This window comes from Vidua macroura, chromosome 3 (genome assembly GCF_024509145.1).
Source record: "Vidua macroura isolate BioBank_ID:100142 chromosome 3, ASM2450914v1, whole genome shotgun sequence".
NCBI lineage: Eukaryota > Metazoa > Chordata > Aves > Passeriformes > Viduidae > Vidua > Vidua macroura.
This window is the reverse complement of record NC_071573.1, coordinates 48,620,249-48,644,828: the sequence shown is the minus strand read 5'-3', so window position 1 is coordinate 48,644,828 and position 24,580 is coordinate 48,620,249. Positions and strand designations below refer to the sequence as shown.

Genomic DNA, 24,580 nt, shown 5'->3' with positions numbered 1-24,580 from the left:
TTTTCAGCAAGAATTTATAAGCCTGCAGAAAGGGGTTACACAAAAGAAAGACATTTCTTGAAACACAAGCATATCAATCTTCGTACCCTTTCTCTTACCAGCAGCTTCAGATCAACACAGATGCAGTTTTGTTGAGTAGCAAGATATTTTCCAAATTGGGAATGTTATGGATTATTTATCTCTGGGTTTGAGCATAAGAATATTTCCACCACTGTGTCAGAGCAACTAAGTGGCAGATGAAAGGCTTTGATCACCAGTGCTGGATTTGTCAGCCTCTTTCCCAGAGCAGATAGTGGATAAAATACCTGAGAAGCGGCATTGTTCTAGGTTAATCATGTCTAACCCTCAGTGAGAGCTCAGATATTGTCTCCGTACTGCCTTGTTACAGGAGACATGAAGTTATGGAGGACTCTCTGTGTTTCTTCTCTACTGACTCTCCTTCCATGATGCCATGTTTTTTCTCTAGGCTGTTCTTATTACTAGTTGCTGTCATCTTCCCCTTGCATCCCACTGCTTCATAGCTCAGCCTATGTCCTCCTGCCTTCCTCATTTTACTCTACCCTTGCATCTTTTCAAAGCTTCACAAAATTTTCTCTCTTCAGCACTCAGAGTAAAACTCCTTACAGTACCCCTTTTCCATTCACTTTGTCCCACATGCATCATTTTATTTTCCTTGAGCACCTCCTACACCCTACTTTTTTTCCATCCTCTTATAGTTCTTATTCTTTCCTGTATTTGTCTCCCTGCTTGGATGTTGTTACCTCTTGGAGAGCAGTGATTTTGTGCTACCAGCTATGCTACTTCTGCAGAATACCAATAGAAAGAATAGAAAATATCAGAAATCTATGCAAATTCAATCCCTTGAAGACTACAGAGTTGAGGGTAGTGCACATGAAAAATGTCCCTTGAAACACAAAATAAATGGAAAGTTTATTTAACTTCTCTGCTTACAGCTTTGGATTAGACACAAGCAGTCTGCATCTCAGCCACACCAGATTAAGTTTGCAGCACCTGCTCTGGGATAAAATTTTCAGTTATTGCAAAAGGAGGAGTGGAAATTCTCTCTGTAATTATGTGTGAAAAGCATAAACCAGAAGTGAAACACAAATACAACAGTATCTGATTTTTTTTTTTTGTTGTGGTTGAAAGTGTGTTACCAAATCTGTTTTGTTATAAGTACTGTTGTATTTCATGGTTTTTACATTGTCTTTGTTTTATAATTTTGAGAAATCACCTGGTGCCTCCGTTGCCCCAAGATAGATTCAGCTGTCCTTATCATGCTTAACAGATGTTGATTAGACCTGTTCCAGCGTGTTAATTCCACTGTCTCCCTAGGCAAACTACTTTAGCTTTCAAAATATCTGTAATACAATGGTGGTTCTTTACACAACAACATGGCACTAAGGCTTGTGCTTATCTTATGATTCACCATAATTCCTGCATCATTTTTAGCAAACCTGTTAGCTCCCCAGATGTTCCCCACCCTGAATGTCTTTGAGTAATTCTGTTTAAATGCAGTACCTTTCAGATTTCAGTATTACACAGCATCTGATTCCCAAACATTATTCCAGAATAACCTGCTTTTTCAGTTATTTCCCTAGAAGTGGTGGTGGATTGACATGTTCGTTTCTTTAGAATGAAGTCTTAAATGAAAACAACCTTTGTCTCTCTAATGAGTAATGTCAGTACCTTCCAGCCCTGGGCTCCTCAGTAACAGAAGCAGGCAACAGTCTCTTCTTTGCACCTTTCTCATTTAGTCTTTCACCAGAGATCAAGCATATATTTATTGATCTAATACGTATGTGTGAACCAATATGTATATATTCATATAGATTTCACTAGCTTTGACAAGAATTAATTTTTAATTGCCCAGTCCCATTACGTCTTCACTGATGGAGGTGGTTTTTTCAGCTCCTTCTGAAAAGCATATCCCACTGTAGATATTTGCAGGAAAGGGTCAGTCTCTAAGAGTGACAGTGAAGGGTCCAGAGAACACCCTGTATTTACATGTGACCTTGCACAAAAATGGAAGATAACTCAACCTGTCTCCACACAGAGGTCACGTGCAAAATGCTAAATAGCTTATTCAATGCAAATTACATTACTTGGATTGATTTGGCATGTACTTGCTATGTAGAAAATTTTGCCATCCTCTCAAGTGGAGTTACGAGTATTATGAAGTTGTTTTATTCATAATGCCTTCTTTAGTCACTCTTTACTGATTTTTTTTTAGTAGAGCCTTCCATAAATTTAGTAATTAATTACTTGATCTTGAACCCTGAAGGCCGTATTTATTGCTTGAAAATTAAGAAATCAATTCAGGTTGTAAGACAACTGTTATCCAACCTTCCTTTCAAAAGAATTGACCTGAAAAATTAAGTGGGTTATTTTTTTCTCAATTTTATATAATAATAATACCTTGTGTTTTGTATATGCTTTGAAATTTTCCTGAGATGTTTGTAAACTAAACACAGTTGCATTCTTCCTGTGCCTGATGACTTTGAAATCAAATTACAAACTATATTGCACAGATTTATGTGCAATATTGCGTTATGTAGTAGCTTTGTGATAAAAAATTATTTGTGTAACTTGTTTTCCCTTGTCAGACATTCTGTTGTTCTGTGGAACTTCATTTTAGAATCCTGACTTATTTTTTATTGTTAAAAAAGCAATATCCTGAACATATCTTATGATGGGGAAAATGCTATTGTTTTTAATACAGTTTTTATGTAATTATTTATATACATAAATACATATAAATTTCTATTATGTGTGGTTTTGTATATTTAATATATTTTTTAATATATTGTCTACCAGTTTCTTAGCTCACAGACTATTTGATGATCTGGTTTTCATTAATATGAAAGAATACCATATTCACAAACTCCTGCTGAAATTAGTTTCATATTTCCCCACGAACGCCCTCGTTCCTTTCCTCTGGAAAATACTGTTCTCCATTAAAAATTTAAAACCATGCAGGAAGGCAGATTTCTGCTGTGCTCATTTGATTTGTCTGTAAAAATCATTTTAGAAGTGTAAGGACATGTCATGTAACATACCTTCTGTCCTTCGTCATCATGACATCTCTTTCTGAAAACACATTTTGAGGTAGTGGTTTATGACTGCTCTGAAGAGGACAGACTTCATAGGAGTTTTGTCTTGGTGGTGTGGTGTTGCTGTATAGGTAGACAGATTATTGTTGCATATGATTTGCTTCTGTGCATTGAATGCTAAAATATCCATTTTACAGGTAGTTTAGCAGAGGTATTCAAATGTTAAGTAATTTGTTGGAAGTATTAGGCTTTGATGTAGCATCTACTGACAAAGATAATTTTCTTGATTGGGTATGGAACAAGGCTGTCATGAAACAGTGGAATTGACTGTATTTGAAAAATGACAAATGATGTTTCTTCAGTGACACTGAGGAACGACACAGCAAGCAGGTGCTCCTGGTGTTTGGCATACACGATGTTCTGCTGCTTTTGGTTTCCCCATTTTCTTGACAGTTTGCTGTTGACCACTCCCGGATTTTCATTTGCCAATATGAATTTTCTCCAAATTGCAAGAAAATAAATTAAGCTTGCGAGTGTTGAATTGTTGCAATGTTCATTCTCTGAACTTGATGAAAATTTCAGGACATTCATTATATGTGCTTTCTGCATTCTCAAGTGCAGAAAGCAGCACTTAACCAAAGGAACCTAACTTAGCATTTGAAGGAGTTGCAGCAAAAATTAAGGATATGCTGTTTAAGAGATGCTAAGTCAAAAGAAGGAAAAGAAATGTATATTCATTATGCTGTCCCTTTAACTAATATACAAAAGGTAACATTTTTATGCAGTCAGAAGAGATTTTTCTGGAGGAGCAGAAAGCTGTCTGTGAATGGTTCACTTTTCTCATTAATGTGTGACAGAGCCTAAGTCTCCTTTGCATCGTTAGATGAGGGCCTTATCTTAAGCAGTCAGCAAGGCAGCACTGATAATTTGAAAACATTTGTGTATACCAGCAAATTGACATATAGGAGCGTTATATTATAGCTGCAGAGGCAATTTATGGAGACCATAAATATATTGGTTTAATTAGGGGCACAGTGCTAACTGCTGACACATTCTCCTCAAAGTCTGCTTTCAGAGCACAATTACTAAATGGTTCTTTTTTTTCAAAACACAGGAAGCTTGAGGATGAAAATTAAGTTAGAAAATTCAGCTGACGTTTTTGTGTATTTGAAGTACTGTCACAGTCCATAAAGTCTATAGGGCTGCTCATGAGTGTGTATCCAGATTCACAGCTAGAGCTGAGAAAGAGCAAATAATGAATTGCTGCATAGATTAAAAATTATAACAGTAAGAGATGTTATCTCAATTTGGCAAACACTCTTTTAATAAAGAAATTGAGAAAAATGATTTTTCAGGGACTTAGAATGTTATTTTTAAAAAGCTGTACTTTTTTGTTTTCCTCCATTTATTTTTTCAAAATGGTTAGTTACTGTAAAAATCAAGGACCAGAGAGTAGCCATGCAATTACACAAGACTTTATCTGTTTGCTGGGTCTTTTGCCAACTTTGCTTTCATAAAGACTAGTTGCAAAATAGTTCTTTTCTCTCTCTGTTGTCTCTTTCTGCTTTCTCAGACCACTACAGATAGCTACCCCTGCCTTTAGTTGCCAGGTCTAATTAAAATCTAGTCTAATGAAAATACATGGGCAGAAACACCAGGTATGCATCTCTCTAAGAATATGGAGAGAGGTTTGTGTGGTTGTGAGTGGAAAACAATCACAGAGTGTTTTGTGGTTAACTTCCTCAGTGATCATCTCACCAGTGGCTTTCAAGGCTGGTTTTGGCAAGGAGGTTGTTGCTGTAGCAGAGTCCTCTCCTCTCCTGCAAATGCAGGACACCAAGGAAAGGAGATGTATGCTGTGATTCCAGTTACTTACGCCTCCATCTGTCTTTTCTGAGGTGCATTGGCAGCTTTGACAAAGCTGTGAAATACAGTAGGTAAGAATTCTTGTTTTCAGGCGAATATATTGAAACACAAAGGATTTAAGTAATTTCCTGAAATAATACAGAAAGCCAGTAGCAGAACTAGAAGAGGGACTGAATATTTTTATTATCTAGATGTCCTTCTTGCTGTTTTGGGAGTGCCATTCACAGAAAGTGAGAGGTAAAACACTGTAGTTTCTGTGCTGTGTTTATGGTGGATTTGCATTTTTCACTTGGGTTCATACCCCAACAGGAGTCCTTTTTGTCTTTTAACAGATGATTCTTGTTCTTTTCTTTGGGCACTGTATGAGGCATGTTACAAATGTTTTTTGACAATTCAAGGTAGAACAAGCACAAGTAAGAGCTGCATTTTACTTTCTGTGATGTCATAGCCTGGGTCATTCAGGCTCCTAAATCCTGGAGGGGCTTACGCAGATTGCAGCCAGAGCATACAAAAATAGCAGAGAAGACTCTTTGTCTTTATAGGTTTGCTGGATGAACTCTGAGTCACTCAGCACTGTGCTGAGCTAGTTTATGGCAAGAAGTAGGAAAAGCCTTGCTGTCCATTGGAAGACCACAGCAGTCTGAGTAATGTCAAGTCTAATTTGGATGCATCAGCACTGCACTGCTGTTGATTCTGTCTCCAGCTGTTTCCTCTCAAGGAATGCCATCTTCTAAAGCAGTCTCCTGTCTGTTTGGGCTTTGTGCCTTGTTCTCTTCTGGCCATCACACCATACTTTTCCCAGTTTTTACTGCTGAGGTGCTGATCTGCTCCTCAGCAGTACCAATGAGAGAATTCAAAGCAGTATGACAGATGTGAGCCCAGTGGCTGTCCTGGTGGGAGGTATAGTCTTAAGACTGAGTAGATTTGGGATTAGTTTTTCTTTTCTTGGGAATAGCAGTGCAATGTGTGTTTCACGGTCACCACATAAATCATGTCTCTCACATGTGTAGCTGTGGAAAAAACCCTTTTGGAGCAGGTCCTACAGAGACTAGGACAGTGCATAGTAAAACAACTCTAAAAGGCAAATATTTCACTTGAGGCAATGCAAAGTGCAAAATATGCAGAAGAAAACTTCAGGGGAAATTTTTTTCTCTCTGAAGACTTTTACTTTCCCTTTTCATAGTGTGGAGGACATCAAAATTTATTGCTTTCTAGTATACCTGGAATTGGAGAGATGGGAGAAACAGTTGGAAAAATAAATGGGCTCAAATTAGCCTTGCATGCCAGCCCCTAAAACTGCAGTGGTCTTTCTGTAGCTCATCCTATTTTACATAGAGTGATAGCTAAAACTTTCAGTATTTTTAATTTTGTTGAAAATAATGATTACAATCATATTTAGATCTACTAAGAAACTTCCAAATAGTAAAGCAAGTATTTCATTCATTTTTTCATTCTGATCATCTAATACATTTCTTTCTTTTTTTTTTTTCAGTAAACTTCAAAATGTCTTTTTGTCCTCTAACTTGAGGTGATAACTTGAGACTTGAAGTGATAGAAAGGAATGGTGTAAAAGACAAGTGTTTGCCAGTGTTAGAGAAGACAAGGACGTGCAAAGAAAACAGATTAATTTAGTGGCAAACAGGCAGAGACCATGAAGAACACTTTTTAGGAGATATCTTGCATAGCCAGCAAAGGGACTGGAGCAAGTGTGATCTACTGAGACAACTTCACATTTTAATACCTAAACAGCAGCAGCATTTTGAATCCCTGTAGGTGTTTCAAGGCCTTATCAAGGGAGGGCAGATGCAGAGGAATTGTGAGAATCCATTCAGTGGGAAGTGTTGTGCTGTAAAGAGTTGGTGCTTAATTAGATCTGAAGGATACCAAAGGAGTGAGGAAACAGAAGTGTTAATATGGAAGGCTAATAATTGAGTTTATGTAATTAATAGTGCCTGATTCAAGCTGAGAGCTGGGAGGCAAATTAGTTACTGTTTAAAAAGTTTAAAGATAAAGATCATGGTAAATCAATTCTATCACCTTATTTGAGCTTGAGTTTTGGCCTTTTTAAAAGTCATAGTAAGCTATATGTGATATCATATATATGATATGAAAACAGCTCTGTTACAGTATATATTTTCACCATGGATTATTTTCAAGAAGCTAGAATTGAGTACTTTTGAGGGATAGGGAAACACAAGAAAGAAACATTGCTTCAAATCAGAAATTAATCAGATTTTGGCATTACAATTTCTTAAAGGCTTGGAGTTTGTTTTTAAAAGTGCAGGGTACCAGTAGATTTTTGATATCTAAGGAATTCTGTAAAATCCAGTTTTGCAGTCATAGGAGCCCTTGTGGAATTTCAATGCTAAGGGGTATATCTGGGTGTTAGGATTTCCATGAATTTATAAGGAATGTTGAATTATGAAACAGGCTTCAGGTAATCTCTCTATCATTGCTGCAGCCCCCACTCTTTCTTAGCACCAACCAGTTTCCACCCTCTTGTCTTCTTTCTTTTTGTGATGTGATGCACTGATAAAGAGTGGCCTCTAGATATGCTGGGACAGCAAGTGATTTACTCTTTTTCCAAATTGAAAAAGATATGTCTGTCCTCTAAAGGCTTGGATAGTAGTATAGAAACTGCAGCTTATGCACTGTGAAATAAAAGTTTCTACAGGAGCTGCAATCCTGTGCAATGAAAAATGAAGGTATCCTGTATTATCTACTAACTTGTCTTACTGCTAGTACTGTCCTGTGTGATGAGGACTTAATACAGTAAAGCATGCAAAAACATGCTGCGGTTTAAACACACTAGTACTGTTGCCAGATACGTGCTTAAATACTTTGTTGTCCTAACCCCTCAATTTCTCTGAAATATTTTATTAGATATATATATGTAAGAATTATCATAGAGTAAATGAAATGAAGTGTAGATGAGACAGGGAATAAAAATTGACGCTGATGGGCTTCAGTGTGTCTCTGCTTTGAAAGTCAGTGGAAGTGCATAAACCCATAGTTTCTTTATAGAAGTGAGTAGTATGCTGAGCACGTTGCAATATATTTAATCTAATTCCTTTTAGATTAGAGGGACCTGTTGGTGTATGTAAAAGTCTAATGTAGCATATGGGATATTGTACTGTAGTTTCAGCTGCATTTACTAATGTACTATTTTTATTTCACTTGTTTTTTAACAAAACCTTGTGTAATTGAAAACTCAATTCTGTATCCATTGGAATGCATTTATTCACAGACTACACATAACCTTGAATAAGAGACAGTATTGTTGAGGAGAAGTTTGTGTTAGAACTGGATCTGAAACAATAAAAACTTAAAAAGAAATTTATGCACTAATAGAACCTCAAGATGTTGTAATGAAATCATAACCTGGAAGAAATCCCCCCAAGGTACAAAGAGGAGTGTGAGCAGGGGAAAAAAACAAAAAAAACAAAAAAAACCAAAAAAAAACAAAAAAAAAAAAAAAAAAAAAAAAAAAAAAACAAAAAAAAAAAAAAAAAAAGCTTTTGGTCAAGACATTTTGTTGCTGTCCTGATTAGAGCAGATTTGTTTCCAAGAAGTCTGGGCTGCTTTCCCTGCTGAAGACAGTTGAGCAGAGGAATTTGTACCATGGACACTCTGATAACTGTGGCAGCATCTGCCCAAACAAGCAGGTCTTGGCTGCAAAACCCCAGGCATTTAGAAACTCTTGCAGGTGTTTGTACAGCTTAAGTTTTACTTCTCTCATGTTTTCCATACCATGGTAAATTAATTTAGTTCGAATGCCTACCAGCAAACTGAGTCATACTGCTTAAACATTTGCAAAGACAGGGTGTTTGGTGATTTGTTCGTGGAGCTTTGCATTCGTAATTTACATTTGCTGGAGGGAGGAGGAGACAAGACTGAGCACGCTCCTGTCCCGCAGCAAACCCTTGGCTTGTTGCAGGCAGGCAGCTCTCAGTGCGCTTGCTCCCTGGGATTGCAGCAGAGACAAAGCAGAACTGAAAGAGTTTAGCAGCAACTTATTAACTGAAGTGGTTTGACTTCAGTAGCTTTTCCCCAGTCTAAAGCTTTGACTGCCATTTGGTTTAGATTGAAATAGAGAATTATTGTTGCTCACAGTGGTACTGCAATGTTGAGAGATACTAAGGTTTCTGGACTTGTGGGTTTCATTTACTAGTTGTTTGTGAGTTTTATTTTTCTTTTGTACCTTTGGTACTGCCTTTGTGCGTTTAATGCAGCTGGTTGGGGTTTGTTATGGTTTTGCTGATAATATTTTACTCCAGGTATTTTATCCATCTCCAGGATGAAGTCTGGCTCAACACTGCTTACCTTGAGGATTACAGTGTACAGTCTGCTTTGGTCCTTCTCTTACTACAAATTCTCCAGCTGTCAGCATTTTTTTGTCACATCTAGTCTTGTGCTTTGTTATGTCATTGCCCATAATATTTAATTTTTCTTTCTGGTTTTTAGTGGGTTGGTTTTTGTCTGTTTCTGTTCAATGTACACACTTATTGCAAAGACTTAGTTACATGAAGTAGGAGTCATGATGAAGCCCCAGGTTTCTGTAGCATGACAGTAACAGATGGCCTTTATATTGACCTTAAATTAACTGGGCTTAATGTGGAGCTTGCTTGCTCTTGCTGCCCTTCAATGTGTTGTGGTTTAACCCCATCTGGCAACTAAGCCCAGGATGGCCGCTCACTCACTCCCCTGCCCTGGTGAGATGGGGAAGCCAATCAGAGGAGTAAAAGTGAAACTTTTTCATGTGTTGAGATAAAGACAGTTTAATAGGTAAAACATAATCTGTGCACACAAGCAAAGCCAAACAAGGAATTCTTTCAATCCTTCCCATGGGTAGGCCGATGTTCAGCCAGGAAAGTAGGGTTCTGTGGCAAGCACATTTCTCTCTCTCTCAGGATTTTCTATTGAGGTGCACAGAGAGAAATGAAAGAGAAAACAATTTCTATTTCTGCTCCTTGTTTTTCTCTTGTGGAATGTGTTTGGAGAATTGTTTACCCAGAGTGAGCGCTTGGTTGGATCATGGTGGATTGTTTGGGCCTGATGGCCAATTGGATCCACCTGTGTCTGGGCTCTGGAAAACAGGGTCACGAGCTGTGAGTGAGTGAGATATGATAGTTAGAGAAAGTAGCATGTAGTATTTAGTATCCTCTTTTATATAGCATATTAATGTATTATAACATAATTATAATGAAGAAATCATTCAGCCTTCTGAAATGGAGTTAGACATCATCATTCTTCCCATTAAGTTCACCAACATCTACAACAAGTGGTGACCCTGTTCTCCAGAGTCCAGACACAGGTTGATCTGATTGGCCATCAGGCCCAAACAATCCACCATGATCTAACCAAGTGCTCACTCTGGGTAAACAATTCTCTAAACACATTCCACAAGAGAAAAACAAGGAGCAAAAATAGAAATTGTTTTCTCTTTCATTTCTCTCTGTGCACCTCAATAGAAAATCCTGAGAGAGAGAGAAATGTGCTTGCCACAGGGCTCCATCATGTGTAACAGTGACTTGGGAAGACAAATGCCATCACTCCTTGTGACCCCACCCTCTTCCTCTTTCTTCCCCCAGCTGTGTATGTTAAGCATGATACCATATGGTACATCCCTTGGATCAGTTGAGGTTAGTTGTCCCAGCTGTGTCCCATTCCAATTTCTTGTGCACTTCCAGTCTGTTTGCTGGTGAGAGGCAGAAAAGCTCTTGACTCTGTGTAAGCATAGCTCAGCAATAGCAAAAATGTCCCTGAATTTTCAACGCTGTCTCCAGCACAAATCCAAAATAGAGCCCTATACTAGCCACTGTGAGGAAAATTAACTCTATCCCAGCCAAAACCAGCAGGTTCTCCACTCTTCATTCATTACCAGTTACGTCATTCTCAGGTGCCACACTATCCAACACATGCTCATTATTTGCCACCCCCTTCTCATCCCTTGATACAATACACAGATATTATTTCCCCTAGCCTATGGAGTATGCCTGTAAAATATCCATAAATGCCCACTGAGTTTATTGAGGGCAGGAGAGGGGGTGTGGTGTGTGGAATTTTTGGGCACCAAAGCCAGTTCAAATTGGTTTACTGCTACTCTTGGAACTGCTTTTTGTAAGACTTGTCCTCTAGTGTTGTGTGGTTCCTGCTATAGCCATTCCTCTGACATGCAACCCAAATCATGGGTTACAGTGATTTAAACCTATATCCATTAAAATCTCTGTCCCTTGTCCCTTTGAGCCAGACCATAACATTGAACATTCCTTCTCTTGCTCCTAGCCTGCCTAGGGGGTATCCACACACTGCAGTCCTGTATGGCTATGCCTGCTCCAAGCAGAGCCTTTATCTCTGAGCCACGGTCACTTTGGGGGTATAGCTGCTGTGGCATGGGCCTATCCACAGTCACAGTCACTTTGAGGTGCACCTGCTCCAGTGTGGCCTTACCCACAGCCACAGCCCCCTCAGGAATAAACCTGCTCTGTCCTAGCCTTACCCATGGCTGCAGTCCTTCCAGGGGAATACCTGCCCACATGTGGGATTATCCATGGCCACACACTTTCAGGTGCTCCAGCATGGATTTATCCACAGGCACTGATGCGTCAGTATCTGCCTGCTGCAGCACAGACATATCCCTGGGCCTCCATCCCTTCAGAGGTATTCCTGCTGCTGTACTGTCACAGCCACAGCCACTTCCAGATTGTCCTGATTGACACAGATCCACCTGCTCCCACGTGGACTCATCCATGGGTCAGGTCCCTTTGACTGAAGCTCACAGCACAGTCCCAGCCAGCCGGGCCAGCAGCACAGACACACAGCGAGTCCCTGGCCACCTGCCAGCCTGGCACATCCCGCTGCTGTTATCAGTGTTCCCAGGCACAGCACAGTGAGGCGATAAAGCAGCACAGCAGCAGCGACAGCAAAAGCCAGCCACTAATGAGCACTGGACCCTAATGTACAGTCAGGCAAGCAAGGCTCCTGACAAGCACCTGCCAATTAATAGCTAATCAGCAATTACAGCTATACATTCAATCTAGCACATTCCAGTCAAACCTGTTGTTATCTTGAACCCTGCGAGACCCATGTTGGGCACCAAGAAGGACTATTGTGGCTTAACCCGAGCTGGCAATTAGGCCCCATGCAGCCACTTATTCACTCCCCTACAGTGAGGTGGTGAAGAGAATGGGAAGCAGTACAGGTGAGGCATTACTCCCTTAATGTCCTAGTTTTGCCTACTTTGTCAGCACATTGATGTAACTTTTGGCCAACTCTTGTGCTGCTAGATTGCCTGCATAAGTTCACTGTTTAGTCCTAATAGCAAAGGGGCAGGGTTTTGAATGGACCTCTGAACAAAAGCAGTTATTCATTGCTGAGGCCTCTGTTTTGCTTCATGTGTGTTTGAAAGACAAGTTATAAAAAATCAAAGCATGCTGGCCTTTTTAATGCCATAATTTGATTACCTGTGACTGCAGTACTCCTTTAACAGTAAAACATGGCCATTAATGGAAAAAGAAGGTGCATGAGGGAGTACAAAGCTGTACAGGCTTAGCTGGAATGAAGTACAAGTGCTACTTATACACACTGTGTCACTGAAAAACTATGGGTGGCTCTTGGAGTGCAAGACTGCCCTGCACTTGTGCTTCATTTGTTTCTGCAGGGCTAGTTCTGTGCATCCCTCTTGAATTCAAGTGTGACCCAAAGTGTGGTGGAGAAAAAGACTGAAGTTTCAAGTGGAACTTGGGAAGAAGTCTATTGTAATTGCTGCTTCAGGAGCAATTTCAGGAAAAAGCAAAGAGAAAACGTTACACCAGAGAATAATTTGTAAGGCTTTGCTGCAGTACTCTTAATTCTCCAGTGAAATGTTGTAGATAAAGATTACAGATGATTTGCTTGGAAGAGTGGTGGCAGCTTTCTTTGCAGATTCCTCTGGCCTGAGTTATCTGTACTGACTGAAGGATGTATGTTTGCTGAGGTTCAAATGCTTTGTCTGTAAGCAGCACATGTCTTTTTTTCTCTGCAGACATTCTTGGTACTAAGTTTGTTCATCATTTAGCTATTGGCCTTTTGTTGGGAAGGGTGGGAAAGGACCTTCACTCAGACTGTGATGGGATAACCACATGTTGCATAACAATCCAACGAGGCAAGGCAAAATTGTGCATCGCTGCCCTGTGTTAGCCTGAAAGTGGGGCAATGCCCCTGGGCTGGAGGGAGCAGCAATCAGGGCCAGGGACTGCACAAGCCGATCTTGCCAGGAGGCTGCTGTGGCCCCAGAGGGAGGGTTCCGGCCTCCACTGTTGTCTTCTGGGGAAAATCTCTGCTCCTCCTGCTTTGAACAAAGAAAGGAGGATTTTACAGCTGCTTGATGGAGCATCAGAATTCAGGTTTGTTACCCTTTAGATTTAAGAATCGCTGAAATTTGTGTTAAATACTTTTCTTCTGTTTGGCCTGCCTGCCTGGGCAAACCTCAACTTCTGCCCCAATTGTTGGTCATGTGGCAGGAGCCCACTTGTGCGTTTTCAGCAAAACAGCTGAGCTTTTCAAAAACTGGCTGGAGCTCTACAGCTGGGCTGGAGCCTGGCCCAGGAGCAGGAGCTGTTAATGGCTGATTGAAGCCTTTAATTTAACCCCTTTCCAGCAGTTGTGCTGACTGGTGTTGGAGCTGTCAGATGTCATTGTCGCACCATTACCCTTCAAAGGAAAGCATGCAGCAGTAATCCCATAGAGCCAGGCTCCTATTTGCTGCGCCTCCAGTTGGGGCTCTTCCTGTTAACTACTACATCTGTGGCATATCAATTTCTATCCCAGTCTTACTTTAAATGTAAATAGAAAATGGAGAATATTTCTATCAATAGTTGTGTCGATAAAGATTTTTATCATGAATGTATAGAAGGCAATAATTACATCTTAATTTTCTCAAATAGGGATGTTGCAAATCTTCCATGTAAATAACCAAATTGTGCCAGATAGTCTAATGGCATTCAATAATATTTTTTCCCTCGGATGGGAGCAATGATGACTTAGAGATCAGAGTTGATTTGAAATTTAGTTTTGTAATAATCATCATGTGATGACCAGTGATGAGGATTTAAGTAAGGTTCTGGCCCAAAGCATCCATCAAATACAGGCTTCAATTTCAAAGGTAAAGAGAGAACAGCTAATTTAGAAGTTCTTTTATCAAAGGTAGTTTTTATAGCAGGAAGAATGAATAAGTACAGACTAGCAATTTGTGGTCTAGTCCTTTTTTTTTTTTTTTGCATTAATATGATTAATTTGTTTTCATTTCTTTTGTTCAAGGAATTAATTTCCCCTCTCACTTTGTAAGATACTTTGAAGTTAGCATCCAGCTATCAACCTTTGTCTCTCTCCCCTCACCCACTCACATTCCTGGAGTGTGTTTATGCAGGCTGAGGGCAAGAAGTGCTGTGCCCAGCTCTAGGGAATTAATTCATATTGTCAGTCTTAATTTTCAGGTGTTCAGTTTCACATATCAACCTACTAAACAGAACCAGTTTGATTTCAAATTATACATTTATTCTACTTTTTTAAATGGTTGTAAAACTCATATTAAAAATGTGTATTTATTATAATACTTTTCCCAGTATGACCAGTTTCTTTCCTGCTTCAAGTGCCTTTTTTAAAAAGGATCCTGAAATAAACGGATTCTTCAAAATTAGTTTATTATCATAATGAAATGTCATCAGAGTTAGTTCCCAATATGCTCACACAGGTTTGTCTGATAGAATTTTTTTTTCAAAACCTTTTCTCATTTGTATTCTTGCTGTTTCCATTGTCAAAGTGGCTGATATGGGGGTCAGACCCCACCAGCCCTGCATGTTTTTAAGTCCTGAAATATGCAGCATATGTCATGTTGTTACAGCTTGTCAACTATGGTCTTCTCATGAAATAATGAACATAGAAATCACTAAAGGGGAACTGAACTGAAGTAAAAAAATTAAAGTGATAGTGAAAATCAGCAGAAAGGGCTTACCCAGTCTCAACCTTAAAGAATGGATGGCTCGAGAGCTTGGGCTGCAAGGCTTACTGCCAACAAAGACCTGAGTTCAGGATGTCTGCTTTTTTGAGCTAGCAGCTGTTGATGCTTTTAACCTCTGAAAGAGGAAAATAGAGGTACAGTGTTACTGTCAGCTGGAAAGCAGGAATCTATTTTGCCCAAATGTTTATAATTTTGATGAAATTATTTTTGCACAAAAAGATGCAACAGTAGACTGTTTGAATTTCGCTATGGAAAGATGAGAAAACTAGTAAATGTGCATGTGGGCACAGCCTTGTGATAAGACTACTTGCCAGGGATAATGTGGCTCAGATCCTGACTCAGCACAACTCTCTGTTACATGGTTCTGTTGCCTCTTTTTCTGGTGGGGTTGGTTTAGGATTTTTTTCTGTGTTCTTAGGGGTTGTTTGTGGTTTTGTGGTTTTTTTTGTTTTGTTTTTTACTGGATTCTTTCACTTCTCTGAAAAGTTCAAAGTTAAATCCATTTCCTTTACAATAACACTAAAACTTTGGGTGGGGAGAGTCTTAAATTGGTTTTCTTGAATTAAATAAGGGCTTTAGTTGTGCTCTGATATGATCAGTTTCATGTTAAAAAAACCACAGAGCAGGTATATGCACATCTATACATACAGACTTCTTAAAACTGGAAACGTGGATGTAGGTGCAAGTTTTTCTAGAGGCTTGTGAAGGGTGTCAAGAGTTCTGAAGAGCAAGACCTGATAGCAGCTACAGGCAGCCCAAAGAGCAGTAGTTGTGGAAAAAAAGAGTTGTGCCAGATTTCTTCCACTGCCCACAGTGCTGTTGAGTTCTGAATTTTGGATTTGCTTCCTACAGCTCGAGAACCTAACAGAAAGAGTTGGATCTTTTACATGTGTACTTGGGTTTGGGTTCAAGTCTCTGCATGTGAGGTCTCAAGTAAAAAAAAAAAAAAAAAAAAGGGAGAGAACCGTTTAATTCTACTGGACATTGCAGTGACTCTATGATGGAACTTCCTGACACAAAATGCCTTTCAGCTTATCAGTTTGTCATAAATTAGAGTAGAAAAAAAGAAAGTGTGAGTAAGTTTAAAACTAAATTATCCTTTGTTTTTCACTACATAACCTTTATGATTTTTTAAAAATCTGTCTAAGCTTCCCCTTCTCTTTCCTTGCCACTTTTCAAAAAGAAAATACTTTTTTTTGCTGTTCTTGGAAACACTGAAGAGAAATTGAGAAAATGGCAAATAATTTTAATAGAAATATAGTCCAGCTTTGTTTACATGAAAATGAAGAATTGGTAAGATCTGAAAAGTGTTATTTAGAGAAATGGAGAATATCATTGACCCTTAGGAATAGGTGGCCTGTACTTGAAGAGCACATAAAAACAAATCAGGACCATTGGTATTCAGAAAGAGGTTTGCCATAGTCAGCCATGGCTTTCATGGCAAGGAGCTCCTCGTGCTTGTTTTCTCATCTTATCAGTGAGTGCTTCACTTCAGAGCCACTCAAAATTCCTAGCCCCACAGTCACAGAAAGCAGGCTGCAGGGTGGTGGTGATAGGGACGTGTGGCTCACAGAGGTGCTGCTTTCCTCATTAATTGTGGGTATTTGTTCAGGAGGTGATTGAGGCCAAGGTACGCTGCCATTAGCTATCCTCGCCACAGGGCCAGCACCTGGGCAAGGAATCTGACCAGACTGTTCCTATCCCAAAGTACCCTGTAGCAAACTGTTATTTGCATGTTGGCTTATTCATGTATTTTCTCTCTTCCTTTTGTTGTGCTTTTCCCACAGGACAAAATGCTCTCACTGGGGGAAGTGGTGGCTCTTCCCCAGGCCCATTGTCAGCTCTTGAACAAGAAGGGCCCCATTTGGGCAATATCCAGTTGGGCTTTACCTCCTGCCTCCCTTGTCTGTGTCACATCCTGAGTCCTCTGGCTTCACATTTAACCATTCTTGATGTGGTTTGTTTAGGTTTTTTATTCTGCTGAAACATTACAGCTCTTCCTGATGCCAAAACCACTCTCTCTATCTAAAAGTCCTCCCTGGAAAACCCTGTCTTTCACTGTTTTCCAACATTATTTCACAGAACTTCTTTTTGGCCTTACCTGTACAATAAAAATCAGTGCTGACTAATGTAAGGATTTTTAGGCAGAGCTGGCAGGTCTTACTCATCTTTTTTATACCAGCAAGAGCTCTAGTACAGAGGCAGTTCCTGCCAGCAACAAGAACACTTCAGTATTGTACCGTTTGAGTAACGAGTGTAAAATGCATCCATCAAAGACCTGCTGTGTCTCAATCACATATTGGCCTTTATATTAATATGGTTTTAGCACAAAGATAGCTGCCATAGTTCTGGGCTTGCTTCATCTTGTTTGGAAAATTGATCAGAAGATATTTGATTTCTTTGCTGCAGAATGCTGTGTTCCCATATCGACTTTCCTTTTTCTGAAGCCTGTTTCTATTTAGGGTTTTTTTTGTGTTTATGCCATAATTTTTCTGGACTCTGCTTCTGTTTGTTACAAGTGAATTTATGTCTTAGCACTGCCTCACTTTTTATTGTTACAGGGCTTTACAAAAGCTGCAGTTTATCTATAATTGCTAATGAATTATGTTTTTCAAAATCATTGTGAAATGTTTTTCGGCCCTGTGGCTCCCAGCCTTAGTGTTGAATGCAGAGTATTTGAGATGGATGAAAAAAACCCTTCTGCTTTCTTTGTTGGCAAATGGGAGAGAGAGAGTCCAATGTTTGCCCTGAGATGTGTTAGGTTCAATAGATTCTGGTGTTTGCATCAAGCTGAAAGGTAGGATATTTCTTCCCTCTCCAATACTAAAAGCAGATATGTGAGTGCTCTAACACTGTGTTCTCTCTGAAGCTACATTTGATCAGTAGTTAAGCTAAGTGTTTACCTGTGTCTGCACTTCTGTATGAGGCATTGAGACACTTGGACTTTTGTTTCGTGTTTAGAAGTATTTATTGTTTGAAATTTCTTTTTCTTTTTTTTTTTTAAACCATCCCTTCAGCTTAACTCATTTCCTTGATCCAGAGTTTTACTGCTGCTGCAGGATGCTACAATTTAGAATGTGTCAACTCAGGCTCTAATGTGCAAGAGCAATGGTGCAGAAAAATCTTTCTTTACTGAAACAGCTAAGGGGATGGTCCAGAGGTTGTGGTTTGAAACTCAAAATGAGACTTTAACTAATCTGTACCACTGGAAACTCACTGAATTGTTAGTTCCCTCAAACACTTGCTGAGGTGGTTGACACAGGAATAGGTCTTTTTTATTTCTTTATTCTGACCTGTGGCTTATATCTAGTGACTCATAGGCAATTTCCATTACATACCTGCGCTGTCTCTTTACAGGGGCTTCCCTGCTTCTTCCCCAGCACCTCTGCAGAGGCTGAAATACAGTGTGGTGGAGGACTCCAGGCAGAATTGTTGCTTTCAAAGTAAATCAAACTTTTACAAGCCTTCAGTGTGCTGCTGTCTTTCAGATACATCTTTGTTTAATCATTTTAGAAGGTAGACTAGAACATGCAATGCATGTTCAGAGCAAAGAGAGAAAACATTTCAGGAAAGATTGGCAAAATTCTCTAACAGAATTTTTCTGCTGTATATACCTAATTTACACCTGCTGAAATGGTTTCATAAAATTATTTATACATCTATAAGCTTTTTAGTCATCTCCTTTTTACTGATTATGTCACTGTATTTTCCCAGCACTCATCTGAGTCTCACTTTGCACACTTTCTGTCTGCACAGTGAGATTAATCCTGTCTTGGGACCTGCAGAGGAGTGCTTAAATTTATGATTCAAATGGATACAGCTCCTGTGGCAGAAATTGTGAAGAGGTTTGTGAATTTTTAATTAGAAGGGATTAATTCAATGAATACAATTTCCTAAACTAAGTTGTGGTGCGGAGCATAGATGTGGCTTGATGTTTAAGTAATTAAAATATGCACATTCCCCCTGGAATGTGTGAACCAAGCCCTGGATAATCAAGTTTCCTTTCAGATGCTCTTGTCTGCTATGCTTGTGTATTTCAGGAGCAGAGCAGCAATGCCTTCAGATAGGCTGTGATACGCCTTTTACCTGTTACATTACATACAGAACAAGTGAACCGAAATTGTCATGGAAGGAAAAGTCCCTCATGAATTCAAAACCTGCCATTCCAGTCAGGAAATGGTTTTTCACCTTCTTTCCCATGTATTCTGTGCTTTGTACTTTCTTCCCAGTTGCATTTTCCAGACTTAGCTCATAAATGTTTGCAAAACTGTTTTGAAGATTTTTATGAGGAAAGTAGTATATAAAACCAAAATCACAATATTTAGGAACATGCAGTAATTTGAAAAGAAAATGCATGCAAATGATCACATAAATTCATTCACAAAGTAGACAGAAAAAGCTACCTGCAAAGGAAGCTTCTTTCTTGGTCCCTAAGGCAAACAACTAAAGGTTTGAAGCGTAAGCTACAAATCCTGCTTGTTAAGCTTGCTACTACGTTTTCTTCCAAAACGAGAGAATTGTAAACAGCACTTCCCCAACTTGCACTTCTGCACCAGAGTTACCAGTGTGGCTCTGCAGTTGCTCTCTGTGGCACTCACGGTGTGGAAGGGTTGGTGATCCCAGGCAATTCCCGGGCAGCGCGACGCCTGACATCCATTCCTTCCTCCAGCTGCTGGATCAGAGCTTCTGCCAGGAGCTCAGGGCCTTGTCCTATGACCATCCTCTTGATGGTATTGGCTTTGGATGAAGGATGAAACAGGAAGAAAATAGGACTGCTAAGAAATGGGAGAGCAAAAGGTGGGAGAACAAAATTCCTCTGCAAGCTGAGATTGTTTTAGATCAGGTGTAGGTGACTTGATGGAATAAGCCCTACTTTAAATTCACTGGGCTTACTTTACAGGATATTGGCATTACTAATTTTTAAAACTTCCTCCTGGGTTTATTATCAGTATTAGAGATTATGTGCTGTGCTGACCTTGGACCTCAAGGGGAGCTCGACAAGCTGATGCTAAGCCACTGTTTGCTTTCCATCTAATGTTCCCTGGGGATTTGATACAATTTATGGACATCTCAGTTTCTCCAGAATCTTCAGATCTTAGTTGCTGGTTTTAATAGTGTATTGGACAAGTTCAATATGCACCAACAGTTTCTGGGTACAGGATGGGTGCCCTGCCTAGGGCTCCTTAAATCCAGAAACCATGCAAATTATCAGTCACCTTTGGGAAACACTGGATTTAATAGTGTAGCTTAAGGAGTCTGCACTTATTCAGTTACTTTTGCAGATCATTGGGTTTCTTCAGAACACTGTGTAGCATCTAGGTGATAGGAATTTTCTGATACATCTCAGACAAGCTTTATGGGCACACATGGAGGGCAGTTATCTGGGGCAGCAAGGCTGCTCACACAGAAGATACCTATTGCTCTGATGCCTGCTTTGTCTAGACAACAGTTCTGGAAATGCAGGCTAGGGATGTTTCTTACTGCAGCCACTGTTTCTATAAGCCCAGCCTATCCTTAGTTTCATTTTTAAGTTTTGGCTCAGAAGGATGAAAGATGAACTTTAATGAAACTAACCTTTAAAAATATTTCATGAAAAGATCATGTAGCGTGCTAGAGAACATGCCAACAGTACATTTGCTCAACCTTCTAGAATTAGCCTTTGGTAAAAAAGGGCCCTGATCCTGATGGATTAAAGTCAACACAACCTGTGGATTTTAAAGTGAGGTTTAATGGATTTTAACCAAAATAAATAGAATTGCTCAAGGCTGATAGAAGTTCTCTGATCTCTGATACAGATTTAAGCCAGAAGTTTAGTTGAAAGTACTATTTCTCCACGTATTTTTCTTTTGTTTCTTGTGTAAATAGCAATAGAAAAAAATACCATTCTGCTGGAAAGGCAGGTAGGAATATTAATCAAAACAGTGTAGGACCATCAGGTGTTTTGCATTCCAGCATTGCAAAGTTGGAGGAGGAGGGAGAGGAAAGTTGTCCTTGATTCTGCCCCCCACAGTCATCTTGGTCCTATAAAACAGGTCCTGTTCTAACAGGGTGAGCTTGACAGCAAATGAGAAAAAAGAAAGTAAATACAGTCAGGTTTTTTAGGATTTAGTTACATGGGATGCAGCTGACTGTTCAACTGAGTAGTTTTATGCTGAAAGTAGGAACTTTTCATGTAATTGTAGTCTCAGGCTTCATGAGCAACTGCTCAAGCAGTTACACAAATTTACACAAAACGACTATATTTAAAAAATAAAAAAAACCCCAAAACACTTGAAGCAAAGCAGCTTTTTAAGACAGCGGATAAATCATCAGGAGCTTAGGATCTGAAGGCCTGTTGGGGGACATGGTGGGTTCTCCTGACTGGCATAATGAAACTGTGACATAAAACTGATGAAATGTTCCTTTTCTCATCAGTGCAGCAGAGTATGGACAAATGAGATGCTCATGAATGGCAAGTGTCTGGATCGTGGAGCTCGTCTTTCTCTCCCTCCTTGCAAAGAGCTAGGCAGGGCTTGGAGAGTGTTTGAGGAATGTGCCTGCAGCCTTTTCCAGGTGCAAAACTTAGATTCCCTTTTGACAGAACTAATGCAGAAAGTTGCACCAGGGATGCCTGGTGCCAAGTAGCTAATTTAATTTCTCTTATCTGTGAACATCTCTGGAATTTCCCTGGCTTTGGTCCAGCTTCTGTTTGACTAGAGAAGTCCTGTTGGATCTCTCAGTAAGTGAACGTGATTGCCTTTTCATGTCCACTTTCACTCAAGGACTTCATTTCCCTTTTTGTGCTACAAAATCAGCAAAAGCAGATGAGGAGACAATGCATGGTCAGACAAAAATCCCCAGCAGGGCAGTGACCTGGTGTCAGCCTTGAACATGAGCAAGGACATAGCCATGAGCCATCCTATGCCCTCCCTGGCTCCTGTGGCCAGCAGTGCAAGCTGACTCAGTTGTGTGATGGCAGAGCAGGATCCTTTCTACTCCAGGTCTTGCAGACTTCCTGAGTGGGTTAGTCCAACACCACCTCATAGCAGTCAGTAGTAAGTTCCTGTTTAGTATTAAAAGGCTGCATTTACAGAAAACTGTGCCTGATTTTTTTTTTTTTAATTAAATCCCAAGAATATTTTGTCACCCTTTGTGTAAACAAGAATAGGAAGTATAATTTCACAGAGATAAGAGTTTTACATGTAGGCTGAGGAATGCATGAACAAGAAGTCCTTCCTTCAGTACTGAGAAACAAATCCATGTCCTTTTTTTTTATTTTCTTGAAGTGTGTACACCACTGCTTACCCAGCTCTGATGAGTAAGTTACGGAATTTGCTTTGCTGGCTGAGAATAAAGTAGGAATAAGTAGTTTATCCCATGATTTTCACGTGAAGATCCACCAACAAAGTGTAGTTCTCAGTACTGATGACTGTGTTATCTTCCTCCATTCTAACTGGAGTTTTCCCAGTAATTTCAGCTAGACATGTTAATAGTACGTGCCTTTTAAGCAGTTGCTTGCAGTCTTCAATTAGATACCACCAGTGGGACTCCCTCATCTAACTTGAGGTAGCTGAAACCTGTCAGGCAAGTTGTTCTGTAGGAGTTTCTGTGTCTCCCCATCAATGGCAAAGGCAGCCTGGATAATTGAGTTCTAGAGTGGATGGTTATATCCTAAATGTTTGTAGAAAAGTGGTTTGAACTCCATACTGTTGACATACTTCTGTGTGAGAAGCTAGCCTTGATGAAAGGTATCTGCATCCTCTCAGTATTTTTTTGTCAGAGAATTATCTTTTAATGCCAAATTTTTCCTGAAGGTGATTTCTTGGAAATTGCACTTGAACTTATCTAACAAATTGTGCAGTGATCTAGTGAAAATAAAACACCCCTCTTTCTATTTTGTTTTGAATTCAGTCTGGCAAAAGTCTTTACTTTCTGTGTTCTGCAGTGATAAGTATGAAATTAGCTGTTTTACTGGATTATTTCAGAATTTATCCTGAAAGCAGTTCTTTCTAGAGTAGTTAATATTTCTTGTATCAACTGTTTTGAAATAGTTCTTGGTTCTGTTACTCTCTTTTCCCTTTTCCCCTCCTTCATATTTCTTCTTTCTGGTGTTTGGATATTTCACTAACTTGATATTTGTTGTATTTTAGGAGAAACCTGATACCAGCCCCACATCTCTACAGCTGCGATCCCAGATTGAGGTAAGCACTTAGATTTTGATCATCAACTTTTGTTTGTTTGTTCTTTGATTTGATATTCTGCATTAATTGGGTAAAAGCTTCTCTAGTGCCTGCTCTCAGTGCTGCATATTTTCTCTTGCAGGAGTCACTTGGTCTCAGCAGCACCGCATCAACACCTGACACTGAAAGAAAGTAAGTGAAAGCACAGGAAGTGAGAAAGGAGGGAGGGGGAATTTGGTATGTTTTCTTTTTCCTTAGAGTAAATTACTTTTAGATTGTACTGATGTACCTAGATTTCAGATCCAGGCACCATAAATGAAAACTGTTTTTGAACCTGTTCCTTCTCTTCCTCACTTTTGGCCTTCTATTATTTTGGGGTTTTGTGTCAGAGGAGGATTATTGTTTCTCTTTTCTGTGAGCACTTGGGGGCATACATCAAGATGACTGGTAGTCATTTCTGAGGAACATCAGTGATTTCACATTCTCTGCAAATTATGCCTGCCTTAAAAATTACTTTCTTTGACTAGACCTAAATGCAGCCAAAAAAAGACAGGTGACGGGAAGGGAGAGTTACAGACTTCCATCGTGTTCCTTTTCCTGTGCACTCCTGAGTTTGTAACTGTGCTTTTGAAGAAGGTGCCAAGGGCATGAAGTACTTAAAACCAAGTTAAAAGGAGCTTTAATTTTAGCATCCTTAATGAAAACCTCTCTGTGAGGACTGAGAGGGTTTCTGTTTACTGTCACCTCCTGCTGCAATGTGTGTGCTTGTTTTCTGTGCCTCCTTCCTTTGATCCCAAGATCTTGGATCCCTGCTGCTGAGGGTAACGTGCAGTGGTGCATGAAGACAACTAACTGACACTCTGCGTCCAATTGCCTGCACTTCCATGGGGTAGTGCCAGCTGGATGAGTACAGAGGGACTACATGGAATTCATTTGTGATGGCACGTGCTTTTGTAAGGTTTTTATAGTCCCACATTTGAATATCCTTGAGTGATTCACCACTGGGCAGTAATAGGAAGGTTTCTTGCTTTTGCTAGTTCTTTAGAAGGACTGTCAGTCTCAGAGCAATCTTTGGTGGATGCAGTGTATGGGACTTTGCTGGGCACTGACCATATAGAAGTCAGTTGTATGGTAGTGAATGACTGCTTAAGGGCTTCCTTTGGCCTTGTCTGGAAGCTGATTCATGCTAAAGGTCTCAGAACATTATATATTGTCTTTTAGAGGTGCCTTCTCTTGTTTCATCACTCAAAGAGAAAAGCAGAGATGGTTTGCTTGAGGTAGATGCTCATTTTCAAAACAGCCTAAGACAGATAAGGTGAATTACCTTGGGTACCATCACTGTCCCCATATTACATGCTGGTAAAAAGAGAAGGGTTTAATACTTTGTGCTTCTGGTACTCATATATGGAAAAGAATCTTTGAAGGATATGTGGCTGTCCAACATTATAATGAAACCAGAAGTGCCAAGTAGATGGGAACTGTAATCTGGGAAGTAAACCTGCAAG

The 24,580-nt window shown here is 39.7% G+C and overlaps 1 protein-coding gene across 4 annotated transcripts in view; it reads left to right on the top strand.

Annotated features, from left to right (window-relative positions):
• SASH1 (SAM and SH3 domain containing 1) overlaps positions 1-24,580 on the top strand; it is a 190,208-nt gene that overhangs the window by 105,485 nt on the left and 60,143 nt on the right. For all 4 annotated transcript variants that reach the window (XM_053973148.1, XM_053973147.1, XM_053973149.1 and 1 more), the window contains exons 3-4: positions 23,046-23,096; positions 23,218-23,267. In XM_053973148.1, coding sequence (XP_053829123.1) covers positions 23,046-23,096; positions 23,218-23,267 — 101 coding nt within the window. The remainder of the gene's footprint in view (positions 1-23,045; positions 23,097-23,217; positions 23,268-24,580) is intronic.